We start from the raw sequence: 27,609 nt of genomic DNA, 5'->3' as shown, positions 1-27,609 counted from the left end.
ATAAATAAGTAAATAAATTTAAAAAATGTTATCCAATTATAAAAGAAATGTGTCCTCATTGTATGGAAAGCACTAAACTGGGGGGTCTGAAATATTACAGACTTTGGACTGAATCCTGACTCTACTCTTACAGATTCTGTGACCTTGGGAAAGTCACTTGACTCCTCAGAGCATCGATCTCTTCATCTGTTGTACGAGCAGGACCAGGAGGGTACCTGCCTCACAATGTCGTTATGAGTGTTAAATGAAATAACGCAGGTCAAGTAACAGAGTGCCTGGCCCTTAGTGCATGCTGGGAAAGAAGGGGAGGACACATTAGGAAGGGAAGAAAGAAGCAAAGAAGGAAGGGAGAGAGGAAAGGAGGGAAGGAGGAAGGAAGGAGAGAGGAGGGAGGGAAGAAGGGTGAGAGGAGAAGAGAAACAGGAAGGTGGGTCAAGACTATTACAGGATAAGAAAAGCCTGATGAAGGGGCGCCTGGGTGGCACAGCAGTTAAGCATCTGCCTTCGGCTCAGGGCGTGATCCCGGCGTTCTGGGATCGAGCCCCACATCAGGCTCCTCCGCTATGAGCCTGCTTCTTCCTCTCCCACTCCCCCTGCTTGTGTTCCCTCTCTCGCTGGCTGTCTCTATCTCTGTCGAATAAATAAATAAAATCTTTAAAAAAAAAAAAAAAGAAAAGAAAAGCCTGATGAAGCCCACATGGAGGAAAAGGCTTATTTTAATAAACTGTCAAATACAACGAAAAATGCTTAGAAACAGGATGCATTTTTTATTTGAAAGAAAAAGATTCTCTGCCTCTTTTGCAATACCAATTTCTCTTAAGAGGGATTTTCCTTTGTCACTCATGGGATAAACTTCATATAAGCTTGGAAATTTTTTTCATATTTGGGTTTTGTGCATATTTTCTTTGCAAGAACCAACATATTTAAAACACATCAAGAATAATAAAAATAGTGGCTCGTAGTGGATGAATGTTTGTCTATGTCTCAACTTTCAATAAGCTTTGATTTTCAAAATTTCCAAAGTGACATTAATTTGAAAGATCACTCTTAAAGTTTGAATCTGTTTAAACATGGGACACCTCATATAAAAGCATGCAACACAACATTCAATAAATCGATTTTTTACCTAAAAGTTAACAAATGCTGTGCAACAGAGAAATGCAGGTATCATTGGAAACACTAAATGAAGAAACACCCTAAGCTCGGCATCGCAGGAATAGCGGTCTCCTAGTAAACACCGCAGGACCTCTAGATGCTGCATTTCTCCAGACTCCATGAAAGGTCTATTTATTCACTGTGGATCCAGCTTCCCTTATTTACTGAAGGGGCCGTTCTGTTTTATCATATTCATGAGTCACCACAGTGGAATGATAACGAAAACGTAATCAGAATATTGATAGGATGAGAACCCAAGGGCAAGTCTGAAAAACAACCAAATCTCGGGGATAAAATCTAATCTTATCCCACCGGGTAAACTCCAGCTTTGTATTGAAGAACAAATGCAAACAGAACTACCTAAAAGCTCCCTTATGGATCAGGGTCTGCGAGACCTACTTCATACATTTGCATACGAGCCTTGTCATTTGTGCTACCAGGCAAAGCAGTGTGACAGAGTCCTGAAGAGCAAGGGCTGCCTGGTTAGATCTGGGCTCTGAGACTCCTTGGCTGTGTCCTTGGACAAGTTACTTAGTCTCTCCTCTGAACTTTTCTTCCTCTGTAAATTACTCATAGTACCTATCTCTGGAGGTTGTGTTAAAAATCAAATATTATAATCCCCCTCAGCATCCGGGGCCAAGATCCATGCCCGACAGATAGAGAGTTCTCAATAAATTAGAATAAAGAAATACTCCTTAAGAAATATCACTATTAACATGATGCATGTTATTCTTATTATTCATTTTTCTAAACTGAACTAGACTAGAAATTCATCATGTTAGAGATGACAGCTTACCGGTCTTCGAGCATTCGGAGAGCGTGATGACTGATTCAGTACCCTACCTGCTCAGCCCAGTTCCCTTTGGCAGAGGGAGTGGGGATTGCAGCAGCTGGGATCCTTTCCTTTTCAGAAATAGACTTACGAGTCTAAAATAAATGTCATATCTCCATTGGCTCATTTCTGAAGAAAAGATTGTTGCAATAACAATAGGCTTGAGTTACTTTAAAACAGCCTCGCTCTTGGGATGGGAGCCTGTTAGTGTTTTGCTGTCTGCTCTCCTAGCCCATTGATCACCTCGTCTGAGCATGTTTTTTTCTCTTTGCATACAACTTACACATATGTCATGATTTTCACTACATTAACCAACCAGTTTGCACCCCAACAGAAGCAAACAAGGAGGAAGGCCACTGGGGGATGGGTAGAGGAAAGAGATAGAAAGGAAGGCATTTGCTAATTTATCCAGAGCAACATGAGATGCTCACAATCTTAAATACTTGTACAATGAAGCAAGGTGTTTCTGCCTATGAATCCGACGGATGTTCCTGAGAAATTACACTCAAGATTTATAAGACCGCTGTGATACCTAACGTGTTTCAGAAGGACAAGGCCTATTGTAAATGGCCATGGGAATAATTTGTTTTTTAAGAATAACTTGTGACTATTCTAAACCCTCCCAGACATTCATGATAATTTATTAATAAATGAACAGGAGAGGCAAACCCCTGCTTAAGCGGGAACCGGATTGGCAGCTTTCCAAGAGCACCAAAGACCAATGGGTTCTGCGTTTGATTTGCTTGCCTTAATTCTACGGGAAGTCACAGACTTCAGTACTTGCCAATGAGCCCCTCATAAGAGGACAGGCTTATCTGCAAATGGGCTCTGACCTACATAGACCGAGACTATTTCTAGAGTTTTATCCTCATTAGTTGTTCCTGCTGCTGGAATGCTAGAAATGAACATAAGAGGAAGTGCACTGGTGTATCCAGGAAATATTTGTGAATATATCAGAACTTGGGCTTGGAATATCCAGGCCACTGTCATCTATTTTAGGAGGTGACCACTCAGAGAGAGGGAAATTTTACCGAGTAATAGAGTTGGTAAAAGTGCAAGAATATTTCGTCAACATTTTAAAAACTGGGATGATGAAGCTATCTGCAGAAAATGAAATCAGGCCAACACTGATAGCCCAGCTAAAATTAAAATTCTAGAATGGCTTCAGAAAAATCATAACACTCCCAGATTGAGGAAAAGCTATTTTTTGTTTTTTGGTTTTTTTCCATTCAAGAGAAACAAACTGCGGACAGAGTTCCCTATAGTTTCATTTCACAGAGAAACCAATGAGGCACAGATCTTGACATGGGTCAGGTTCGGAAGCCTTTACTTCTACAAAAAAAGAAGTCAGGAGAGGTCTGTTGATAGGTTATCAGTATATTTTGTGAACTGAAACTGTATATCTGTCTGATTTAAAGCTTCATATAACACATTGCTATCCCTGAATGAAGTCATAGTAAAAAAAAAAAAAAAGATCCAAAACCACGAATAATCCCAAACAACAATAATCAAATGCCTTAAGCAATTATCTTCACTTCCTTTGCAATACCCCTCCTGACTAGGACTGCCAGACTTAGCAAATTAAAATATAGGATGCCCAGTTAAATTTAAATTTTCGGTAACCAATAAACAATTTCTTAGTATGTTCCATGCGATATTTGGGACACACTGATACTAAAAATCTATTCATCACTTCTCTAAAATTCAAATTTAATTGAGTGTCCAGTATTTTATCTGGCAAAGCTATTCCTGTCCCATCCTGAGAGCACTCCTGCTTTAGCTAATAGTAAAACTAATTTGCATTCATTAATACTCAAACAGAGAGGTTAAGCAGAGTCTTTCTCCTGGGTTCAAATGCTCACTTTGAGATCTTTGATAAGCTATTTAACTTGACTGTGTCCCAGGGGCCACATCTGTAAAATGGGATTGATAAGAGTCTCTCCCTCTCAGGGTCAATTTGAGGATTATATAATATGGTACCCGGAAGGGCCTAACGCAGAACTGAGCTCATAGCAAATGCTCAATCCATATGAGCTATTATTGTTGGCAAGGGAACATGATGAAGAAATAAAATGGCAAAGAAATACCCGGAGCTTTCCTTTGCCAGGAATATTCCTTAGCTATACACAGATAATGGAGAGCTGTCAATGGCTATGATTTCATTTATTTGACTTTCATTTTATTGGACAAGTAGGGAGTAACACGTAGGAATGATAATAACCAATTTGATGTAGCTTATTACTGTCTACAGCATGGCCTTTCACATCCATTACATGGTACCAATGCAAAATGCATATTTAAAAACAAAATCCCAGACAGTGATTCTCAAACAGGGAGCATTGTGAAAAGTTGACTCTATGGTCTTGGTATGCCTCCCACCCTCTCCGAGATTCACTACTCGAAATAGTTTAAAGGACTGAAAAAATGTACGATAAAAATATTTCCTTTGGCAAGGAAGCAAATTGAGAGCAATCTTTATGTATGGACACAATGTGGAAATGACTTCTGGTCCCCCACACAAAACAATCCTCGGTGTCGTCATCATCAAATACAAAGGGCAAGTGGCTCCACACAGCTGGCAACAAAAGGCCCTCAGCAGAATGGCTTTTTAAAAGCCACGTCCAAAGAAAGCTGTAACCTGTGGCCTCTATTCATCACCGGCAGATTCTAAATGCTTTCCCCCTTTTGTAACGGAGAACGTCTGTCCTTCCAGAACAATCTCTCCCCCAGTGGTAAATTTTACATATAGAGAAGCAACATCCTTTTTTTTTTTTTTTTAATGTTGTTTTCCCACGTCCTTGATTAGGAAACATGCCCCTTTTTAAATGGTTTTATAGTCAGAATCTCCAACCTGGCTCAGTGGTACTCATCTTGTTTCTTGCCTAAGCACAAGGGAGAAATATTGTATATGTTGTTAAATTAATTAGACCGAGGTGGCTCTATTGCCATGGCCGTCTATGTAAGCAAACCAAAATCTAAGCCTGTGTTTCAAGGTTATAAAATCAAAACACTATGGGCAGCCAAACACAAGAGCCAACGAGGCTTTAAGCTATAAGCAATCGATATTTTCCTTTCTTTGCTTCTGCCTTTTCTCTATAAAAATCTCTCCCTGAGTTCCTTTCTTTGGAACTTTGCTAACCACTTCTGATTTAGCGCTGCCCAATTTGAATTGATCTTTGCTCAAATAAACTCTTAAAATTTTTAATATGTCTCAGTTTACCTTTTAATAATGTAAATAAGTACGAGCCTTCTTTTTTTAAAAAAAATTCTGCTGTGCTAGAATTTTCTGTGCTCTTTTTTGCAAATACTTAAGTTTTTAGTATCTTTAGATGGAACAGAGGGCAAGGTACAGATGGCATTTGGGATTTAGTTGGTGTACATGTTTGATTAAAATGGCAGCCAAGTCACATGCTTTCTACTCAGAAGATAGTTCTTTAACATAGATTGAAAGAGTTCCAACATGACGGATGTAGTTTTGAACAGTCATCAAATAAACAAAATTCAAGAAAACAATGCATAGCCCAACAGGTGCAATTTCTGGCTCCCAGCAATGCACCCAGCTGAATAAAGCCAAGACACTTCCAGGATGTTGGCACTGGACAGTTTACTCCATAGAAGAAAGGAAGACCTGTAACCAGCAAATTCATTTAAAATCTAGCATGAAGCACTTTCCTAGTGCCTTATTTGCAACGGTACTCTTAAACGTCTGTAAAGCGTCTGCGTTTCTAGCTTGTCTTGTCCACAGGTAAGAAAACGCTACGTTGGAGTTTAGCCATTTTACTGGCTTTTTAGAATTAACAGGATGTACTTAAATTCCCTTTGAGAAGACAAGGAGATATTATTATATGTATAAGGTAACACTGAGGTGGTTGCCGGAGCCGGAGGGAGGAGGGAATGGGGAATTCCTTTTTAATGGATACAGAGTCTCAGTTTGAGATGATGAAAAAGTTCTGGGGATGGAGGGTAGGGACGGTTGCAGAACAGTATGAATGGCATAACGCTACAGAGCTGCACACTTAGAAATGGTTAAAGGGGTAAATTCTCTTATGTATGTTTTACCACAATAAAAAAAATCGATACACTAATAAAGATCATTACTTTTTTTTTTTTAAGCTGAGATGTGAGGGGAAAATAAGCAGGCAGAAAAGCGAGAGAGAAAGAAAAGAAAGGAAAAGAAGTGGAAAGAAAAGAGTCTGATGAATCCGCCCTGCACCCCTACCCAGGGCAGTGGTGTGGCTGACCGCAGTGATGCTTCAGAGGAAAAATGAGTTGAGCCCACCCCCCCATTCCCCTTACCCGCCCCCCCAGTCAGAAAGAGGGTCCCTCCCCGGGAAAACATTGAGCACTTGAATGAGAGGGGGCTGTGTGCAGTGGAGAATTTACTAACAGAGCCCACCCTTCAGAGAATAAAGGCAATCAAGCCATTAAAAACTTAACTGCATACAAATGGCCAATAAGCACATGAAAAGATACTCAGCATCATCACCCCTGGGGAAATGCAAACCAGGGTGAAATACCACCTCGACACCCACTAGGATGGTTACAATCAAAACACAGACAAAAGTGGTGACTAGGATGTGGAAAAAGTAGACCCCTCATCCGCGGCTGGGGGGAGTGTAAAATGGTGCAGCCACTTGGGAAAACAACCTGACAGTTCCTCACAAAGTTACACATACATTTACCGCATGACCCAGCAATTCCACTCCCAGGGCCACAGCCACAACATATGAAAACATATGTCCACGCAAAGACTCACACGTAAATATTCACAGCCCCATGATTCACAATAGGCAAAAAGTGGAAACGAGAGCAAAGTCCATCAGCTTGTGAAAGGGCTCAGAAACGAAGCAAAACACTGACATACCCATTAAATGGAATACTAGTCAGTGTCAAAGGAAATGAACTACTGGTTGAGGATACGACATGGATCAATTTCAAAAACCCCACCATGCTAAGCGGAAACAAACATACACAAGACTGCGTGTTATTTGATTCCATGTACGTGAAATGTCCAGAACGGTAAATCTACAGAAACAGAAAATATGCAAGCTTTTGTTTGGGACTGTGGTGGGAATGGAGATTATCTCTCATAGGGCATGTGGGATCTTACGGAAGTGATGACATGTTATGAAATTGGGTGATGGTGATGGTCGGTAAATTTAAAAATTGTTAAATTAGGGGCGCCTGGGTGGCTCAGTTGGTTAAGCATCTGACTCTTGGTTTTGGCTCAGGTCATGATCTCAGGGTCCTGAGATGGAACCCTACATTGGGCTCCGCACTTGGCAGGGAATCTGCTTGAGATTCTCTTTCCCTCTCCCTCTGCCCCTCCCCCCACCTGCACACGCATACACACATGCGTGAGCTCTCTCTCTCTCTAAAATAAATAAAATCTTGTTTTAAAAATTGTGAAATCGTACACTTAAAAGTGTGAATTTTGTGGTATGTAAATTATATACCTCAATTAAGTTGCGTTTTAAAAAAAGGAATGGTAAAAACTGAACGGTAATTTAGAGGCTCTAGCAAGTGAAAAAACACTGAGGAAAATGGCATATGAGGGGAAAGCAGGAGGGGAGCCTCAAGAGAAAGACCCTGAGGTGAGAACATGAGGACTAAGCTTGGGGAAGGCCAGCGGTCCACCCTGATCAGTCTAGATGAAGACTGGTCTTCATTTGTTCACTCAACAAATACCGACAGTTGGACACGTGCTGGACAGTCCGCCAGGGCCTGGGGATGCATGCCCTACAGAAGCTACATTCCAGGAGGGGAGACCCGATGTTACACACCGACATCTGGGGCTATTTATGTGACTGGCTAGGAGAAGTACTAGGTTCAGCGAAAGCATGTGACCATCCAGACTGGTCAGAAAGTGGTGCTGTTTGAGGAGATAATATTTGAGCCAAAGACTGGAATACAAGGAGAAGTGATCCATGTTAGGAGAGAGAGGGGAGGAGAGGAGGAAGACCAAGGAATCCTTGAATAAAAGCCACGGGGTTTTAAACAGCAGAGCATCTGCCCAAGATTGGTTTAAGTGCTCAGGGCAATGGGAAGGCCGGCAAGGCTTGAGTGGAGGGATGGTATCAGGTTGGCCTTTTGAAAGGATCACTGTGGCTACAAATGGTCTGGGTAGAGAGGGCAAGGATGGATACAGAAAGAGACATGGCGGAAGACAAGGCTGGAAACGAAATTGCGCTTAGGGTAAGGAAATCTGGAAAGCCGGGGGAAACACCTGAGCCTTGGTCAGTGTTCAAAAGGAAAGGAATGGAATCAAAGGGTTTTAACAGGGAAGTTCTTTCTCAGGCTAGTTGAAAACTGGACAACCAGGAGCAGTGACAGGGCTCACGTGGCCACACCTGCCCCTGTGTTAGTTATATGCGGAGACAATGTTTTCCCAAACTGACCACCATAGTCACCTGGAGCACTCCTTAAAAATGCTAATTCTCAAACCCAGATCTTCTGAATCTGAATTTTGAAAGAAGCAGCCTGGGAAGCTGTATTTTTACTGTGGTTTTTTTTAATACACTGCTGCAGGTGATTCTCAGAGTCATGCAAGTTTTAGAAAATACTGATCCATCCCTTTTCTAAAAAGCCAATGTCTAGACAAGCAGCAAAACAGAATAAGGAAATGAAGCTCTTCTGAAATATCAGTGCCCTTTTCTTCTAGTGAACAGTGGAAAGTGTCCATTGATAGAAAAACAGATAAAGATGTGGCATATATATGTATATAATGGAATATTACTCAGCCATAAAAAAGGATGAGATCTTGCCATTTGTGACAACATGGATGGACCTAGAAGGTGTTATGCTAAGTGAAATAAGTCAGAGAAAGACAAATACCATGTGATTTCACTTAGGTGTAGAATCTAAAAAACAAAACGAATGAACAAAAAACAAAGCAGAAAGAGACCCATAAATACAGAGAACAAACTGATGGTTGCCAGAGGGAAAGGGGTGGGGGGACGGGCAAAATGGGTGAAGGGGCGTGGGGGCACAGACTTCCAGCTATGGAATGAACGTCGCGGGGATAATTTATAATGAACGTATCCATCCATCTATTAGATGGACACTTGGATATATTACAATCACTTTATTTTAAGTGTCTTTATTTAAGCAATCGCTACATCTAATGTTGGGCTTGAACTCATGATCCTGAGATCAAGAGTCGCGTGCTTTTCCAACTGAGCCAGCTAGGTGCCCCTACTGTGTTCACTTTTTAAAAGTTGCTTTTACCTGTTCTTGTTTCAAGAGAACCACTAACCGATTTCAGCCTGTGTCTGTCCACCAGGACACAAGGAGAGTTATACTTTAGGATAGCTTCTACATTATATCTTACTCTGCTTTGCTGCTTGCCTAGACATTGATTTAAAAAAAAAAAGGCATGGATCAGTATTTTCTAAAACTTGTATGACTGTGAGAATCATCATCAGCAGTGTAAAAAGCAATAAAAAAACAAACAGCATAAGGAATATAGTCATCGATACTGTAATAGTGTTGTATGGTGACAGATGGTAGCTACCCTTACGAGCATAGACGGCATAACATTTAGACTTGTCGAATCACTATGTTGTGCACCTGAAAGGAATGTAACATCGTGTCAACTTATACTTCAATAAAAAAAAAGGTGAACATAGTATACTAAGAAAACAGGGATGGGTGTGTAGCGTATTGGTTTTTGGCATGTATGGCACCGATGAAAAGTTGGTACAGTTCCTGGTCGATCTGAGTGTATTAGTTTCCTAGGGCTTGCCGTAACAAATTACCACAAACTTGGTGGCTTAAAACAAAAGAAATGGAATCTCTCTCAACGTTGGGGCGAGACATTTAAAATCAAGGCATTGGCAGGGCTGTGCTCCCTCTGAAGGTTCTAGGGGACAATCCTTCCCTGCCTCTTCCAGCTTCCGGTGGCTCCGTGTAGTCTTGGTTTGGGCCTGCACATATTCCAATTTCTGCCTCCGTCTGTTTATGGGACCTTCTTTCCCAGGTGTGTTTCCTCTCCTTCTGTCTCTTGTAAGGACATGTATCATTGGACTTAGGTCCCACTGGGTTAATCCAGGGTGATCTCATCTAGAGGTTCTTAACGTAATTACATTACAAAAGTCCTTTCTCCAAAAAGGGGTCATATTCACCAGCACCACGGTGCAGGACTTGGATATCTTTTCCAGGGGGGAAGGAATGGGTTCACAATTCAACCTACTACACTAAGGATTTCAAACTGTTGAGTAGGCCCGTATGATGCTCTTCCCCACACTGGTGTGTTTAGAGGGTGTTTTTAATATAAATGCTCTTAGTTCAATGTTCCTCAGAAAGACAGATGTTTATTTATGAATGAATTTACTCCTCTGAGTCACGTATATTTTTAGAAGCATGACTTTGTCATTTCAAAATAAGACATGGTATTAAAAGGCTACATGTAGTAGACAAAACCACATTCAGACAACTGTGACATTGCAAAAAAAAATTTGCACCATTTTCAGGAAGAAAATTTCTAAGCACTAAGATCTGTCTATTATAAGAAGAGCACTATGGAGGATACCAAACTATTTTAGTGATTTCTCCTGATAGTCCCATTGGCAAGTGTCAATGAATTAAGTTTTATTGTAATTAGAGTTTTAACAGAATTGTTTGTTTTCCCAGGGCAGGAGGCAGGAATAGCTGATATTGCAAGGATATGTGAAATAGCTATTAGAAACGGTAATAGCTCTACATACATAGATATATGATGAGGAATCTGTAGTTAATTAATGAACATCGGGCACTTACAGACACAGGAAAACAGCAGTACTTTAGGATAGGTGTAAGGACACGATGGATACATGAAGCAGTGTGGGGTGGGAATCACAGTAATAAGCAAAGGGGAAAAAATTAGTGATTGCTGCATAATTGGGAAACCCAAAGGAGAATATCTAAACAGAAGTAGTTCCTTAAGTTATATCCACCAGAGCTTTCACAAATTCTTTAGTGAGAAGAGACTGGCATTAATAGAGGAACTTAATAATATTTGTAGAAATTGGTGTATTTAAATATACTTCTATTTTGGTTAACTATTTAAAGTGTATAGTGTCCATTCTTCAGAGTGGGTTCAGTTCTTAAGAACTAAAAATCCTCTGTTAAACATTCCCAGCTATTCATTAAAAGAGAAAAGAAAGAGATCAAGGATGAGATCTACACTTGCTAGACCCTACTACAACTTTGGTCCAGATCCTGGTTCCAAGGATCAGCAGACTGATTAAGTAGCGACCTCATAAAATGGGACTTGGACAAGACTTGCTTCTACCAGAATATGCCATTTGCTTTTATGAAACAAACTCTAGCCTTTCTGATCATTTAAATGTCTGCTACATCTGCGGCCATATTAGCAACACAGCTCAGAAACAGATTCTTAAAAAGATGACAGATTCAAAAGGGCGAATCTAAATCCATCAAGTTCACCCACCTGTCCTTCTCTGCCCAATGTGGCCATAGATAGGAACTTCTGTCTTTGCAGTAATAGCCAGTGAAACACTAATACACCATTGAATCTACATCATTGTCTTGCAAATTCTGCTAAACACAGTAACATAGTTATAAGCAAATGAACTTTCGGTACTGGATAGCTCTTGCTTAGATTAGTTGACTTTTTTTGACCGATCAGGCTACTATCTCATCTTTCATTTAATTTCACTGTGGCATTTTTGTTTGCTTTCTCTAGCATTTGAAACATAGATAACACAAGTCCAGCCTTCACATTACAAACAAAAGCTTGAATAAATTCATCCTGTATATTCTTTTGTATAACCTCTACTAATACATCCAGGACTGAAATATATCTAGGTATATCTCAATACAAAAAGGGACACTACTTGCGGCACCTGGGTGCCTCAGTCAGTGCAGCGTGTGACTTTAAATCTTGGGGTCATGAGTTCAAGCCCCATGTTGGGCCTAGAGCTGACTGAGAAAAAAGGGGGGGACACTACTTTTTGTTTTGCAAAGAAAAATTCATAAGTGGCATGTATTTAAATTCTAATCACTCAAACAAAAATATTAGAAAGCCCTCCTACTCTCAGCCTCTGTTAACTGAATCATAAACAGAATTCCAAGAAGGAAGAACCCTTCCTTTGTGTCTAATCTATTAATAGAGGGGAAGTGGTTGAGTCTAGTAAATTTTGTTATGGATTCCTTAATCTGGGCAATGATTATAAATTCAAGCATTTAATTTGAACAGTGATAATTAGGTTGATTTCCAGATGACGCATTTTGTAAACTTTTGGACGCTGGTGTTCCAGCCGGAGTGGGCCACGTGCTCCCTTCCCACTGACATCACTGGAAATCTTGAGTCAGGATCAAGGCTCCTTTTGCCTCTCTGACCTTTCTTCACAATGCACAGTGGGGCCCCGGTTTCTCAGCTCAGAATGTTCAGACTGGCTCCACTGTGCCCATGGGGTTACCACTCGCAGACACTCTACACGCGGGGGTTCACCAGAGACCCTGCAACCAGCCTATGGGAATTCACGTCTTGGAGTCTAGGTTTCAGGTGGTTTCCTAATCCAGGTGCCAAAGTTCAGAAAGTCTTAGTCCGGAGCCTCATTGAGGCTCCAGGGAATAGAGAGAGAATCCCAGCAGGGTTGAGGGGCAGTGCTCATTTGGCCCCTCGTAGTCTGCCAGGGGCTCATTTTCCTCTAGGGATGTGCTTCGAGAACCGAACTAAAGAAGCGATCTCTTACCTTGACAGTCATATCTGCGCTGGGTGTTTCTGTGGCATCCGAGGCTGCCTCATCTCCCTTTAGCAGCATACTCTCCCACCCGACCCCTGAAAAAACAAAAACAAAAACAAAAGTGCCATTTGAGCCAAGTGCATTCCGCGGGCATGCATAGACACCTCACCGACGTTCTGCAGATTCCAATGCCATGTGTGTTATCAAGGAAACCAATGTCGCGCCACAGTTTACCTCTGGGCACTTACCGGGAAAGCATCTTTTCAAAAGTGTGGCCAGTCAATACCTCCTTTGTTTTAGAATGAACCCTTCCAGAATCCAGCCCTCATACTGAGGTCTTACTGGGGACTTAAAATGAATCCCAGGACACAGAAACACACATATCTGAATCTATTCGACACCCAGTAGAACCAACTCCAGATTATTCGCCGCCCTAGATTCTACACACACACGGGAAATGACTAAGAGTTTATATTCACTTTTAAAATCTATATATGTTTTCTCTCCAAGTCTTGATACATGTTAGTGTTCCTTTTTTCTTAAGCTCTCAGATGATCTCCCAGAATAGACACATGGCAAGATACAAGGTTTTACTCTCTTCACCTCAAAAAAGAGATCCAGGGTTGGTGTTCAGAAATACCCATGAACACAATATAGCCAAACCACACCGGGTCAGATGCAATTATGTGTGTGAACTGAGGTGGAATGCTCTAAGTTAGAGAAAAGCTTGAACTAATGACAAGTATATTTTTAAAAACACATTTATTGCAGTTAAAGTCATCTTCTTAAAAGCTGAAAAAGTAATAGTAGAGTTTTTAAGGACTTTAACCAGTAGATACAAATTTTATAATTGGTATAATAACTGCTTGCTGGGATACGAATGCTCATAGCCTAAAGTATTCAAAAGACTGTTTTCTTATATAGGTTAAAGTTAGCTGTGTAGTATTTGCTTTCATTGTTGATTTCCTTAGCAAATAATTTTGTCTAAGGGTAACTCAAGGACAATATTCATCCTGGACCTCTGTGAATAGCCCAAAATCAAAAATTTCAATTATCTAGCATTAAGTCAAGTCAGGATTGGCAAATGTTTTCTGTGCCACACAGTAAATATCTTAGGCTCTGTGGTCATGACATTTCTGTTGCAACTTCTCAAGCTGCCATTGTAGAGCAAAAGGGACAACACATAAACAGCCAACAGCGAACATATAAACAAATGGGCATGGCTGAGTTCCAATAAAACTTTATTTACAAAAACAGGCACTGGGCCAGATTTGGCCCATAAGATGTACTAGACCAGATGGATAGTGATGATGGTGGCACCACATTGTGAATGTGTTTAATGCACAGAACCATATACTTAAAACTGGTTACAATGCAAATTTTATATTATGTATATTTTACCACGATAAAAAAACATTTTGCTAAGCAATATTCAGATTTTTCATTTAACTGATTCTATAATTACCCACTGAGTTGGTATGGTATTGTAATGATTTTTGTGTCAATTTGTATTAATGCCATAAAAATGGCATAATAATTTTTTTTAAAGATACTTTACCAGCTTCTGTTCTAAATCAAGAAACCAGGGACACGTACAAGAAAGATTGTTATACTCCAGCATTTCCGTAAAGACCAAATGGACAAACCAGATGGTGAAACAGAAACAATTTTTGCATGACACTTTTAAGAAACTAATATGAAATTAATTCAATTTTAGTATTTTAGCATCAATTACATTGTTTTATATTCTGGATCCCTGAGAGCCTCATTTCACAGGACATATGCACAATGGATTACTCAATATCCATGCACTCAATTTATTGCAAGGTGCAAATAGCTGTCTCTCACTAGGTTGTAGAAATTGGGCCAGTTTGGTGAGCTGCCCTATAGTTTCCTCTAGGGAAATTGCTACAAGGAGGTTGTCAGCTTTTTGTTAAGTGCATGCTTCTGGGAGAGCAATCTTTGCTCCTACATGAATGGATTATTTCCCTGATACATCTTGCATTCAACAGACTAATAGCCCCCCCTGGTTTAAGCCACCGTTGGCCCCTGTTGGATCGGGCTGGCAGAGAGACACAGATGTTGGACATGATGGACAGTAATATGATATTTACTTTATGGAATAGTTTGAATTATCATTCAGTAAATATTCATTCCCCTCCTTTCCCACTGTGGGAGAAATTTTCTTCCCTGTCCCACTGATGTTTCCTGTGGCCAGTGGGATGTTAGTGGACACAACACAATCAAAGGTCTGAAACGGGCTTGTGTGGTGATGCTTGCCCTCTTGCATTTCTGCTATAGCATGAGAAGGACATGCTCTAACTGGCCTGCAAGGGACTGAGAGTCATGGGGAGCAGACCTGGACCCCATCAGCACCTGGAGCTTAGCCAAGTCTTGATCAGCCAAGCTGCACATGCAAGACAATGAAAGCTATTGAGTTTGGGGATAATATGTCAAGCAGCATTATTGTAATAGTAACTAACAGATACAATCTGTAAACAAAATTGTACATGAAAGTTATTTTGGATAAAGCACACTTATCTTCATGCAAATGTAATTCCCTTTGTTGCACAGAAATTTCAGTTACAAGTATTGATTCCCAGCTCTCTCTTTATATATATATTATATATATACTTTTTTTTTTTTAAGTAAGCTCTATGCCCAACGTGCAGCTTAAACTCTCTACCCTGAGATCAGGAATTATATGTTCTAACGACTGAGCCAGCCAGGTGCCCCCATATCTCTATATATTATACCATGTGGGGAAGAATCTTTTCTCTTCTACAATCCTTTCATAAGCAATACAATCTTTATTTAAGGATATATGGCCATAAGAAAGAGACATGAGACAAATATATATGTATTCTCAAAATTTTAGCCTGCAATCAAGAATACACTTTTTTTTTTTTGTATCTAAAGTAATCTTTATACCCAACGTGGGGCTTGAACTCACTACACTGAGATCAAGAGTTGCACGCTCTACCAACTGAGCCGGCCAGGCACCCCAAGGAAACAGTTTGAATTAGATAACCTATCATTTCATGGCAAGAGTGAGAGAAAATAGACCTAACATTTTGATTTAAAAATGTTATTAATCCTAATAACAAGTTGTGAGGACAGGAAAATGTTATTTTAAAAGCTAGAGGCAAAATTCCTTCCATGGAGAAAACTGAGTTTGGATATGATGGGTCCCACGTCACAGAAGTAGGAGAAAAAAGAAGAGGCCCATTTAGAAGAAGGAGAGAACCTGAAAGAAGTTGACATGAGAATTGGCAGTAAGAACTTTCCAAGGGCAATGAAGAGGACTTTTGAGAACCATGATGTTTACACATCAATTTTAATTTTTTTTTATCACGCTGTCTCGTGACATAATGCTCCCCTTAGTCTCGTATCTTGAGTGGAGATCTGTTCTACACAACTGTCTTGTGTTGGTGGAAACAGAATGAGGACCTCAGGCCGGAGACAAGAGAATGGCCATGTGCACATAGGACCTCCCTGCGAAAGTGGAATCTGAGGAGGGCAAGATGATAAGAATCTGGGACAGGGTATTAGACCCAAATATACACAACAGAGCCATGGGTCAATTTTATTTGAACACCAAAGGGCGGCAGACCCTCTCATCCTGAGGACTTAGAGAAGCAAGATGATCGACACTTCTAATAGGAGGATGCTCATACCTGTAAAAATGCGACTTCTATTTCTGCAGTGGTGATTTCCACACCACCGACACGTAATTGCACCGCCCCACAAGTAGGCGGGGCGATAGCTCGGAAAGCTCGTTTGACATTCTTCCACTCTAGGATTTTATCAGTGACTGTCAGCATCTGCTTTCATGTCTAAGTTCCTGAGATGAATTTCCACTCAACTAAGGTCAGTATTTATAACAAGAGCACAAACATTTAACAGGTCAGATGTATAATTGCAAAAGAACACATTCCAGACTGATGTATTTCTATTATTAGTCAGTTATGTAAGCTCCATCACCTCTGATTTCAGGGAAAGAACCTATATAAAGAATTTGACCTAAGAATTTTGATAATTGATAAATACACACACACACACACTACTTTATTTATTATATTTCTATACACTCTACATCTGAATAACCTTTTTTCTCTTATATCCCCTTTTCCTTTGCTCAAACTCTTATTTATAATTTCTTGGAGAAGAGAGACCATAGTTCATATTATTTCTATAATCCCTAGATTAAAATAACATCGTTCTCCCAGAAGAGAACAGGTTTGCATTTCCCAGTAGTGGGAAAAATTGAGACCTGTCTACTTGTAGCTGAGGTATGTTTGTAAGCCCCCCATCAGGGACAGTTGTATAAAAATCTTTCAGGAATAAGTAAAATCAGCCAACCAATTGTTGCTTTTTATAATTCTCCTCACTTAGCCGCACAGTCAGATGAAGAGATCTGCGTTTCCAGTTCCTTAGCACTCACATGTCTGGTCTCCATGCACACGACGCTCTCTACTAACTGGCATGGCCCCTCTCTTTGGTTTCTGTTGGGTAGCACACGTGCAGTTGACAGGGAAGAGCAAGCAGAAGGACGGAGGCGGAGCTCCGGGCCTGGCCAGAGAAGCCAAGGGCACACAGGTGGATCTGTAAGGTGAGGGATTTGCGCTGATAGGCGGGTAGCCGTGAGGGCTTGAGTACAGTAACCTGCAGACAACATGGTTTTGTGTTTGAGCAAAGAGACAGGACTAGCCTGAACGAAGAAGAGGAGGAGCTGCTAAGAAGGCTTGTTGGGGAAGCAGCCAATGGAACTGCAGAGAATACTTGGCGATTTCCTTATTTCTGATTCTGGTGAGTACTAAAAAATAAATGAAAGTAAAAATACAAGGTCAGAGACCTCAAGGAAGAGGGTAGTACTGTACAGGCAGGTGCTAGCTATACCTAGACCCCCTGAGACCACTGTGTGTTGCTAAGTGAAAGCAGAGTAAGAAAGAAAGACAAGTCAATACGAACCCTTGGGTGCAAGAGAGTGGACCTTTGCTCTAGCTCATCTGTCTACACAGATTTTAGATAGATTGTTGGAAAAGTGGGTCATTAATGCTGCTCACCAAATATTTCCAGTACCTTCCTCTTGTGGACACATGACAGAATTTCAGTTCCTGGCCTCCCTAGAATTGGTGGTCCTATGACTAGCTCTGGCTGATGAGTGTGGGCAGCAGTGGCATCCATCACTTTAGGCTGGAGCGTGTAATCAATGCAGGACCCTCCAGTGCGCCCTCTCTTCTACCACGGTGAATGGTAATATTCTAGATAGTGTGATTCTGTTAGCCTGAGTCCCCGAGTGGTGACAACACAAAGCAGAGATCCAGCCAACCCACAGTGGCCATGTAGGATGGGTGAGAACTAACCCTTTATTGTTTTCAGACATGGGAATTGGGAGTTAGTTGTTTATTACAGTAGCAGACCCTAGCCCAGCCTAAGGAGAGGAAGGAGCTCTTCCAGACTTGCTCTTCCCATCAACCTCCAGTTCTCATCACAGAGAGTTCTTTAGGTAAATCTGTGTTCTATTCCCTAAATCGATCTTGCCATTTAAATTTTGTCTCCACAACCAGGCTCTAATGATCCATACTTTCCACTTTTTTGGAGCCCCCTTGTTTCCATCATGCTCAGTGCTTATTGCATAGGTTAGCTGCATCTCGTGAAGGATTTATGTCCTGAAGACAAAAGACCTCATCCTGCACAGTCAAAACTGCTCTTGAAAATTCCTTAAATCTCCCATACAGTCCAAAAGAGCACCACACTTCAGAAAACCCAGCAGAGCCGCATTTTGCTCCAGCTTTGCAACAGTCCGTTTCCTTTGTAAGTATCAGATGATGCTGCTGGCTTGTGCTAAGGATTGTGTGGCACAAAAAATACAGATCCGGAAACTGTAGAATTTCTCAGGGTTTGGAGATGCTCAGACTGAGAGATAGAAGGAGAGACCAGCTGTGGGACAGCAGAGTCACACCTGCTTTGTCATCCTCACGCTGGGGTGTACCATTCAGAGTGCTTTTGGTTGCAGGTAACAGAAAGCCTGTTTAATAGATAACTAAACAACAGAGGATTGAGTGACTCATGGAACAAGAAGTCCCAAGGTAGTCTGGCATCAGAGGTGGTTGGTGGATTCAATGGCTCCATGGCCTCAGGGCCTCTTGGTCCCAGTCTGACCTCTCTGCCATTCTCTTGATTTTCTTCCATGGTCCTGAGATGGACATAGCAGTTCCATGTGTCATGAAAACAACCAGAGGCAGGAAAAGGGAGGAGTAAATACACTTCCACAAAAGCACCCTCCCCACACACCCAAAGTCTCACTGGTCAAACACGTAGCATTAGTTGATCTCTAAACCGGTTGTCGAGAAAGCGAATGCAATTCTCAAAACTGGCTTGGGGCTAATTAATCAGGGTTTACCCCCTGGGTCAGGCCTCCCCTGGGTCAGCATTTTCTTAGCACACAGCCACTTGAAGAATGAACAAAGGAACAAAACAGGATCTTGGGCAGCAAGAAAGAAGGGGACAGGTTGATGGCTGTCAGACAAGCAAACAGTAGGGTCTGAAGGACAGGCACATAGGTTGGAATGTCAGCAGAATCCCTGATATTTTTTAAATGTTTATTTTTCTCTCATTATTTTAGCTAGAAATATATACTTGAATTCATAGAAGTTAAATACACAGGTGATGCCAGTACTCAGCCTTGCTTTCTAATGCCAGCTCCCTGGTGAGGTGTCCAGAGTGACATCACCACCTTCTCCCTCCACAGTGAACTCACAGCCCTGAACATTAGTCCCAATTTTTAGGGCACTCATTGGGGACTGAGCAGGGAAAGCCCTTAAGTGTGCTGGCTGACAGTATTGGCTCATCAGTGATGCCTGAGAGGGCCCCTATCAACTGGCTTGTAAGCACTTGTGGGCAGGGATGTGGCCCGATACCCAGTTAGCCTCCCCAGGTGTCGGTTAAATGAGAAGTGTGAGTTTTGGGCAGCCAGGTTGGAGGGATGAGAGCTTCAGAGTGGGGTGTAGGGGTGAGGGCAGAGAGTGCTCCAAGGAGGACGGGGGACGCTGAAGGAAAGGGTGTAGAAGGCATTAGAAATAGCACCACTGCTATGCTAATTCACTCTAGATGCTAAAGAAACAAACAGGCTGTCATTGGTCCTGTCCTCCCAAGCCAGGCAAGCCCTGGTGGCCCTAGTCACTTGCCTGCAAACCCAGAGATAGGGAGCATATGGAGGTGTAGTCACCAGACATAAAACATCTGGGTGGTAGGACTCCGAGAACTCTGAGTACTCTCTACACCCACCGTGGGCCTTGAACTTACAACCCCGAGATCAAGAGTTGCACACTCCACCGACTGAGCCAGCCAGGCGCCCTAAGGATGCTGAGTACTTTGAAGCCAGGGCCGTGCAGTCACCAGCCCCATCCAGGCTCACCTCACCCTCAGTCAGCCCAGTGAGGGCCAGCATATAGCAGGGGCTCATTATATGTTCCCCAAATTGAATTGGAGTTGGAAGGGGCCTCAAGCCAACTGAGCAGCTTTCTCATCAGGATGGAAAGCTCCTCTACAATGTCCTCAGCCTCTAGGTGGTAAGGGAGGTACCCTCTTTTCTTAGGCACCTTCCTTACCACCACTCAAGGTCATACTGATTGGACAGCTGGAACGTCTTAAGAGTAGCTGAGCCACAAACAGATTGGGGGAAATGGAGCCCAGATGACGACCTACGTTCCCTGGTTTTAAGGAGAGAACAGAGGACACAGTAGAGTCCCCGACTGCTAGGAGACTGTCCCTTTTGTTTGTGGGGGCTTTGGTGGAGGGAGCCTGCTTAGATGTGGCCAACCTTCCTATCCATCCCAGCTATTCTCCTCCTCGTCACACCTTTGCCTCAGCCCTCATCAACCTACTGACCCATACATAACCCCAGAACTTCAAGGAAGTCTAGAGTCCAGCCTTCTGTGTTTTCCAGAGAGAACTGAGACTTCAGACAGAAAAGAGTGGCCAGGGTCTCCCAGAAAGTCACTGTTGAGCTGGGACCAGAAAAGACAAGATTGCCTGATTTCCTAGACCAGGGTTCTTCCTGGGGCCCAAATTGGGTCAACCCTATTTTACAGACAAAAGATCAGCCCACTGTGAAAACATTTTACCTAATCACAATGAAAAGTATAGGGCTAGGGCCTGGGTCCCACCTTTCTTCCTTTGCCACATCTCTGCACAGAGTCACCTGGGACGGAGACTCACTCGGGTATTTCTCTTCTTGTAATTGCCTTTGGCTATCCTTGGGTTTTAAAAATCTCACTTGGTTCTTGAAGGAGTTCTCAGAAGGATGGTCATCAAAACTTACCGGAACTTCAGAACAATGATTTGCCTTTAAACACTTGGTTTTGGGAAACCCCACCCAAGGATAAGCTGATGGGGCCTGCTTCCTCTAGAGGGAAAGCTCTGCCAGGGGCTGGAGGAGCAAGCAGGATGTGGTCCCAGCCCAGCCCAGCCCAGCCTGCTCCAGGTGGAAGCTCATCCTTGAGCCTCAGCCCCAGCTTTCTCTTTCGTGGGACAGATGGAAGGGCCAGGCCCCAGGGCCTCCAGGAACAATGGTGGCAAGGGCAATTTCCCCTCTCTGGGTTCCTCTCCCTGAGAAGAGCCCATTGGGAAAGAAAAGGTCCATCTCTTGGATGACAAGTCATTTTCCTCAAACTCACCCAGAGGTCAATGAACCCCTTCCTCCACCCATACATTCCTAGGTAAGGGACACCTCTCTGGGTGCCTCTCAGGGGCAGATGTTCAGGTTGCTCAAAGATGCACAAAGAAAAACCTCAGTGTCTTGCCAAGTGTGTCCCCCATGGCTTCTTTACCTCATTGCTGTCCCTCCAATATAGACACAATAAAACCAGTCATGACAGCTAAACCGTCCTGGGGATGTACTGTGGGTCGAAGGCTTTATGTATAACATTGCATTCAATCCTCAAAGAATACAGGAACATGAGGAAGATATAATACTATCCCCACTTTACAGATGAGAAAACCGAGGCTCAAAAGACTTAAAACTGAACTATTAAGTGAGGGAACCAATACTTAATCCAAGTGCTCTGACCTCAGAGGCTATTTTCTTAACCAGTACACCTTATCACCACCCAAAAGATAGTATTTCTTTCATTTTCAGAGATAGGAGAACAGGAAACTTGAGGACATATTGAAAAAAATCAAGATTCACAGGGGGGAAATTGTCTTCCCGGAGATTCTGGTTCAAGCTCACAATGCACACATCAAATAAAGGTTTTATGGTGGGGCCCTGAAAAAAATATACAGGCGGGCACCAAACCCAATCCCATGCAATTCAGCAAACATTTACTAAGGGTTTACAGAGCCTCTCCGGGACAGCTAGGATGGGCAGTTCTCCTTTCATGCAGGAAGAGCTTCAGTCCTATGGGATCCCACATAATCTAATTCCACAGAGGGTGACCTGAGCAGCAGAAATTTTGAAAAATGGAAGAGGATTAAGAAGTGAAAGCACCTAGTGCCTCTGAGTGTCACCTTGAGTTTTAACAGCCCACAAAAAACACTGGGAAAAACTTTGGGTGATTGAAGAGGCAATCATGCATAGGAGAAGAGGTGAAGACTTAGGAGTACCCAACGCTGGAAAATAGTTTGCTGATTCTACCTGACTCTCCCTGCAAGCATGAGGTAAGAAGGAATAACAACAATAATAATAGCAGCTATCAGCTCTTGAGTGCTTATTATGTGCTCTTCATTGTGGTATATTTAACATATATTATCTCACTAACAGTCAAAAGCTCTAAGTGAAGTAGGCACTATTTTTATCCTCATTTTCCAGAATGCAAAAAGGAGTCTTGGAGAGGTAAATAATTTGCCCAAGAACACAAAGAAGCAGAGCTGGGATTTGGAGAAGGCTCTCCAAGTTCAGTGCTCATGCTCCAATATGCTGCTACTAATCGCCTATGCTAACCAAGATGCCCTTGGTGAGAAGGGCAAGAAGGAACACCCCTCTTGAGACCAAGAAGGTATATGTACACATGTATGTGCCTGACATGCATATGCTCTGTGTATGCACACACGTACACACACATGCAGAGCCACATATGCACTCAGGCATAACCCGTGCACAAACCCATGTGTGCATGCATACACGTGCATGTCTGGGCATGAAGCTGCAACCATTTTTCAGCCATCACTGTACACTGAGGAGTCTTGGACCTTCCCTTAAGGAGAAAAGAACCTTTCTCTCTCACAGCATCCGAGAATGAGTTGAGAAAATGGGTGTTTCATCTCCTGCCCTACTCTCAAAGGTGCTTTTTAAGCATCCCTCATAATGTGAAGGGGATAGCAAACTCCAACTGCATGAAAATGAGAGCAAAATAGGATCATGGTACGGTGCTTAAAATGACTTTTATGAGACTCTGAGGCCCAAACCAATTTTGAAAATGGTTTGTTTTGGCTGGCCTGAACCAGTATTCAGAAATTAAAGCCTTTTTAGGCAACCACGCTACTTGCAACAAACTCAAGGGACTGCTCACAAACAGGTTCCCTACTCAAAGGTTAGAGAACTAACAGCTTAAAATCTGGTTTACTCTCAAATTAATCTGCAGATATTACCATTCAGAGAGGCTTCTCCCCAAGTCCAATAAGAGATTCTGTTATATTCTCTATAACATCCTAATTATTATTTTTGCCATCCTGATTTTACCACGCTGGAAAGATTATTTGATTTTTAGCCCCTAAATAATGTGATATAAAATTAAATAAAAACCCAGGTCACCATCTGGGACTTAGTTTCCATCCAGAGGAGATGTATATTAATAATTAAAACAGCCAGTGATGACCAGGGCATATTCAAGGTCTTTAAGCTCTTTGGAGGGTTAACCACCCAACTGGTGTGCTGTGACTTTCCTTCTCTTGGCTGTGAAAAGAGTACCAGCGGAATGAAGGCATAGTGGAGCACGGCCCTTGGAGACATAAAGAAGCTGGTCCCTGCTGTGCCTTTCCCGCCAGATCCCTCCCCTCTAGCCCCACTGCATGTGCACCAGTTCAGGCCCTGTGAAGTCCCCCCAACTCAGATCTGTCTTCCATATCATCACCACTGTTATTTTTCAGAAATGTAATGGTCATATCACTCCCCACCCCAACCTCATTCCTAGCATTTCTGCTGTTTTCTAGACACTGCACTTGGGCTGGAGAGACCCAAATGGAAAGACCTGGTCTGGGTAGTCAGAAAGCTGGCCACCTGGGAGGAGGAGGTTTTCTCTTTGGGCAATCTGATCACCAGCACCACCCCTCTTGTCATTGAATGGGGCCTTCCCTGACCAGGCGGCCAGGATGTTACATTTCCGCCCTGAGTTCTGGGCGTCCTGCCAGCAGAGCTTCCTTTCCTCCCCTTGGGGGGCTGTGGTGGTGTCAGATGACCTGTGGGAGTTCACCCAGCCATTCAGAAAACCAAGTTGAATCAAGTAGAAGTGCATAGGAGAGAATACTTGTAAAAGAGCCCCCCAAAAAGTTCAGAAAGACACTTAGGGTGCTCATCAGCCCAGAAGTTAGGAACAGTGACCCTCGAGGCTTGTAGGCATGCTTTGTTTCATCTGCAAGGCACTGTTGTTTTAATTTTTTTAAAGTTTGGTGTATTTAAGTTATCTCTACCCTCAACATGGAGCTCGAACTCCCAACCCCAAGATTAAGAGCTGCATGTTCTTCTAAGCCAGTCAGGTACACCAACACTGTTTTGTTTTAAATGACTTAGTTGTCTTCATTCATTCATTCATTCATTCATTTTAAAGTTTTTATATTTAAGTAATCTCTATACACAACATGGGCAACCCCAAGATCAAGAGTCGCATGTGCTACTGACTGAGTCAGTCAGGTGCCCCTACCTAGTTGTCAATACTTAACTTCAGGAGAATGTACAGGAACATCCAAACATCTAGTTTTTTTGAAAAAAGTTAGAAGACTGGCAAAACCAGGCCCTGTATATCTATAGCTCTACATGGCGGCAACTGCCAAGAGCTGAGTGACTATTATCACCTTCGTACAAGAGATTTGCCTGCTCTGACAGGGCTCGGTCTCCACCACATTCTCATTTTATTTGTGGGTTGATGTCACTCACTAATGTTAAGGGTCTGGTCCTCTGATGGCATCTGAATTTACAATCCCAATATGGCTTAATTCCCTCAGTATCCCTCAGGGGGAGCCTCACAAATTCCTTTTTGAAGATTTTTTTGAAGAGGATTGCATTTATTTACTTATTTTTGAGAGAGAGAGCCAGCAGGTGAGGGGCAGAGGGAGAGGGAGAGGATCTTAAGCAGGCTCCATACTCAGCACAGAGCTGGACAGGGCACTCGATCTCACCACCCTGAGATCATGACCTGAGCTGAAATCAAGAGTTGGACCCTCAATTGACTGAGCCACCCAGGTGCCCCAAAGTAGATTGATTTTAAACCATTAATTAAAAAAACTGACTTGGCCACAGCTGGTTAGGAGCTCACTGTGGGAACTGGTGGGAGAACCACAGGACCACAGCAGGCTCAAAGCCATAGTTCGCCTTACTTGTACAATGAGGACAGTAATGGGAACCACTTAGGGTTTTGGTGTGGGTTAAATGAGGTAATACACGTAACTCCACGGCTCAGTGCCCGGAACATGGCGAGTACTTGATAAAAGTTAGTCATTATCATTTTTTTTTTAATTTTAATAATGATTTTTTATTATATTATGTTAGTCACCATACAGTACATCCCCGGTTTTCGATGTAAGGCTCGATGATTCATTAGTTGTATATAACACCCAGTGCACCATGCAATATGTGCCCTCCTTACTACCCATCACCGGTCTATCCCATTCCCCCACCCCCCTCCCCTCTGTAGCCCTCAGTTTGTTTCTCATAGTCCATAGTCTCTCATGTTTCATTCCCCCTTCTGATTACCCCCCCTTTCTTTATCCCTTTCTTCCCCTACTGATCATTCTAGTTCTTATGTTCCATAGATGAGAGAAATCATATGATAGTTGTCTTTCTCTGCTTGAAGTTAGTCATTATCATTATCTTTATTCTTTGATACCATAGTGGTTTCACTTTCAAATGAACGACTTCTAGGAATATGCAGTAACAGAAATTGCAGCTAAGAAAAGTGCTGCCAGGAGAGATAACGTATATCCAGATCTAAATAGAAGGTTCTAGAGTCTTTGGGGGGTTGGAATCATAATTATCCCCTCTATTGGATTGTTCAGCTAACTTAATTTTTTCCAGAAATAGTGGTGATGATTTGGTCCCTTCTTTGTCCCCAAACGAGCATAACTCTTAATTAGTCTTAATAGAAATTACTTTAGCCACATGGGAATGTCTGACTCCCAATCTTTAACAGATTTGGGGATCTATAGTGGGAAGTCAATTCACCTGGTGTTATGAGCTGACTATGTGCTCCCACTTCCCCATTATATTGAAGGTCTAACCCTTATACCCTCAGAATGTGATTGTATTTGGAGACAGGGTGTAAAGAGGTGATTAAGTTAAAATAAGGTCTTTACAGTGAGCCCTAATGCAGTCTGACTGGTGTCCTAACAAGAAAAAGATATTTGGACACAGGGGCAGTGCACACAGAGGGAAGACCATGTGAGGACACATGGAAAAACTGGTCATCTGCAAGCCAAGGAGAGCAGTCTCAGAAGAAAGCAAACCTGCTGACACCTTGATCTTGGATTTCTGGCCTCTAGAAGTATGAGAAAATAAATGTCTATTATTTAAGCAGACCTAGCAAATGAATCCACCTGGGAACCATAGCGCCAGGGCATAAAACAGGAGAGCCTCTGACTTGCTGCTGATGGATGTGGGACAGCAGGCAATCCCAAGAAGCTGGTCCGTGGCAGGGTTTGGGACAAGAACCTCCCCTGAGAACCAGAGAGTGAGAAAGAACAAGACGAAAGATGTAGGACAAAGAAACAGGAGGTGGATTCCAGAGACGGAGCCACAACCCTTGACTGGGATTTTAAATGCTCTTAGCAGGCTGCTTGTGTGTGGGGAGGTTGGTTTGTTTGAAGAGTTTTCGAGTCTGAACTGTCACAGGGCTGAATGTGTTGAAGGCAGAAGGATAAGTGATATCAATTAATTTTTATATTGTTTGATGACCCAGTGTTGTTTTCAATTCAAGAGTGTTTGTGTGATTGGAAACAAACAAGCCTGATGTTTCTCAAGTTTAAAAACCCATTTGAGAGTTTGGCTTGACCCACTAGAGAAGTCTGGAAGCTAAAACGCAGACACTGTTTGACTAGACTTTTGGGATGCATCCATAACTTCACATCAGAGTATTTATATCCAGAAGTCTTCTTTTACCATCATGTGCAAATTTATCTACTTCTTTCCTGGACACAGATGCAAATTTTTAAAGCACCCACAACTCAAAATGACAAAAGATCACTCTGGTGATTTGATAGATGATGGGGACAGAATTATTAACGTGAGCTCCTCCCTTCCTTCCTCCCCTCCCTCCCCAGCTTCCAAAGGAACCTGGTTTTGGCTGGCTCCATTTTTCTTCTCTCCTTGCCCTTAAAGGAGAGCTCAGTATTTCCCAGCCCAGTAGATATTTACAATTCAGACTTTGGGAAATAAGTAGAAAGAGACAACCTGGAAAGGCAAGAGGAAAATGCAAGAGAAAACCAAAAGCATATGCTCAGCTGCCTAGATTTTGATAGGTAAGTAGAAAAATGGATAGATTATTGGATGGATGGGGCGCCTGGGTGGCGCAGTCATTAAGCATCTGCCTTCGGCTCAGGGCGTGATCCCGGTGTTGTGGGATCGAGCCCCACGTCAGGCTCCTCCGCTGGGAGCTTGCTTCTTCCTCTCCCACTCCCCCTGCTTGTGTTCCGTCTCTCGCTGGCTGTCTCTGTCAAATAAATAAAGAAAATCTTAAAAAAAAAAAGATTATTGGATGGATGGATGGATAGAAATAGAAATCT

At 42.4% G+C, this 27,609-nt stretch overlaps 1 protein-coding gene across 8 annotated transcripts in view; it reads right to left on the bottom strand.

The window, feature by feature from the left end:
• Positions 1–27,609, bottom strand: part of PALM2AKAP2 (PALM2 and AKAP2 fusion) — a 564,113-nt gene that overhangs the window by 117,376 nt on the left and 419,128 nt on the right. For all 8 annotated transcript variants that reach the window (XM_048223130.2, XM_057313652.1, XM_048223131.2 and 5 more), the window contains one exon: positions 12,685–12,770. In XM_048223130.2, the coding sequence (XP_048079087.1) occupies positions 12,685–12,770 (86 nt within the window). The remainder of the gene's footprint in view (positions 1–12,684; positions 12,771–27,609) is intronic.

Source organism: Ursus arctos, unplaced genomic scaffold, assembly GCF_023065955.2.
Source record: "Ursus arctos isolate Adak ecotype North America unplaced genomic scaffold, UrsArc2.0 scaffold_18, whole genome shotgun sequence".
Lineage (NCBI taxonomy): Eukaryota > Metazoa > Chordata > Mammalia > Carnivora > Ursidae > Ursus > Ursus arctos.
Note: the sequence above shows the minus strand (reverse complement) of the source record. Positions and strands in the feature narration are given on the sequence as shown.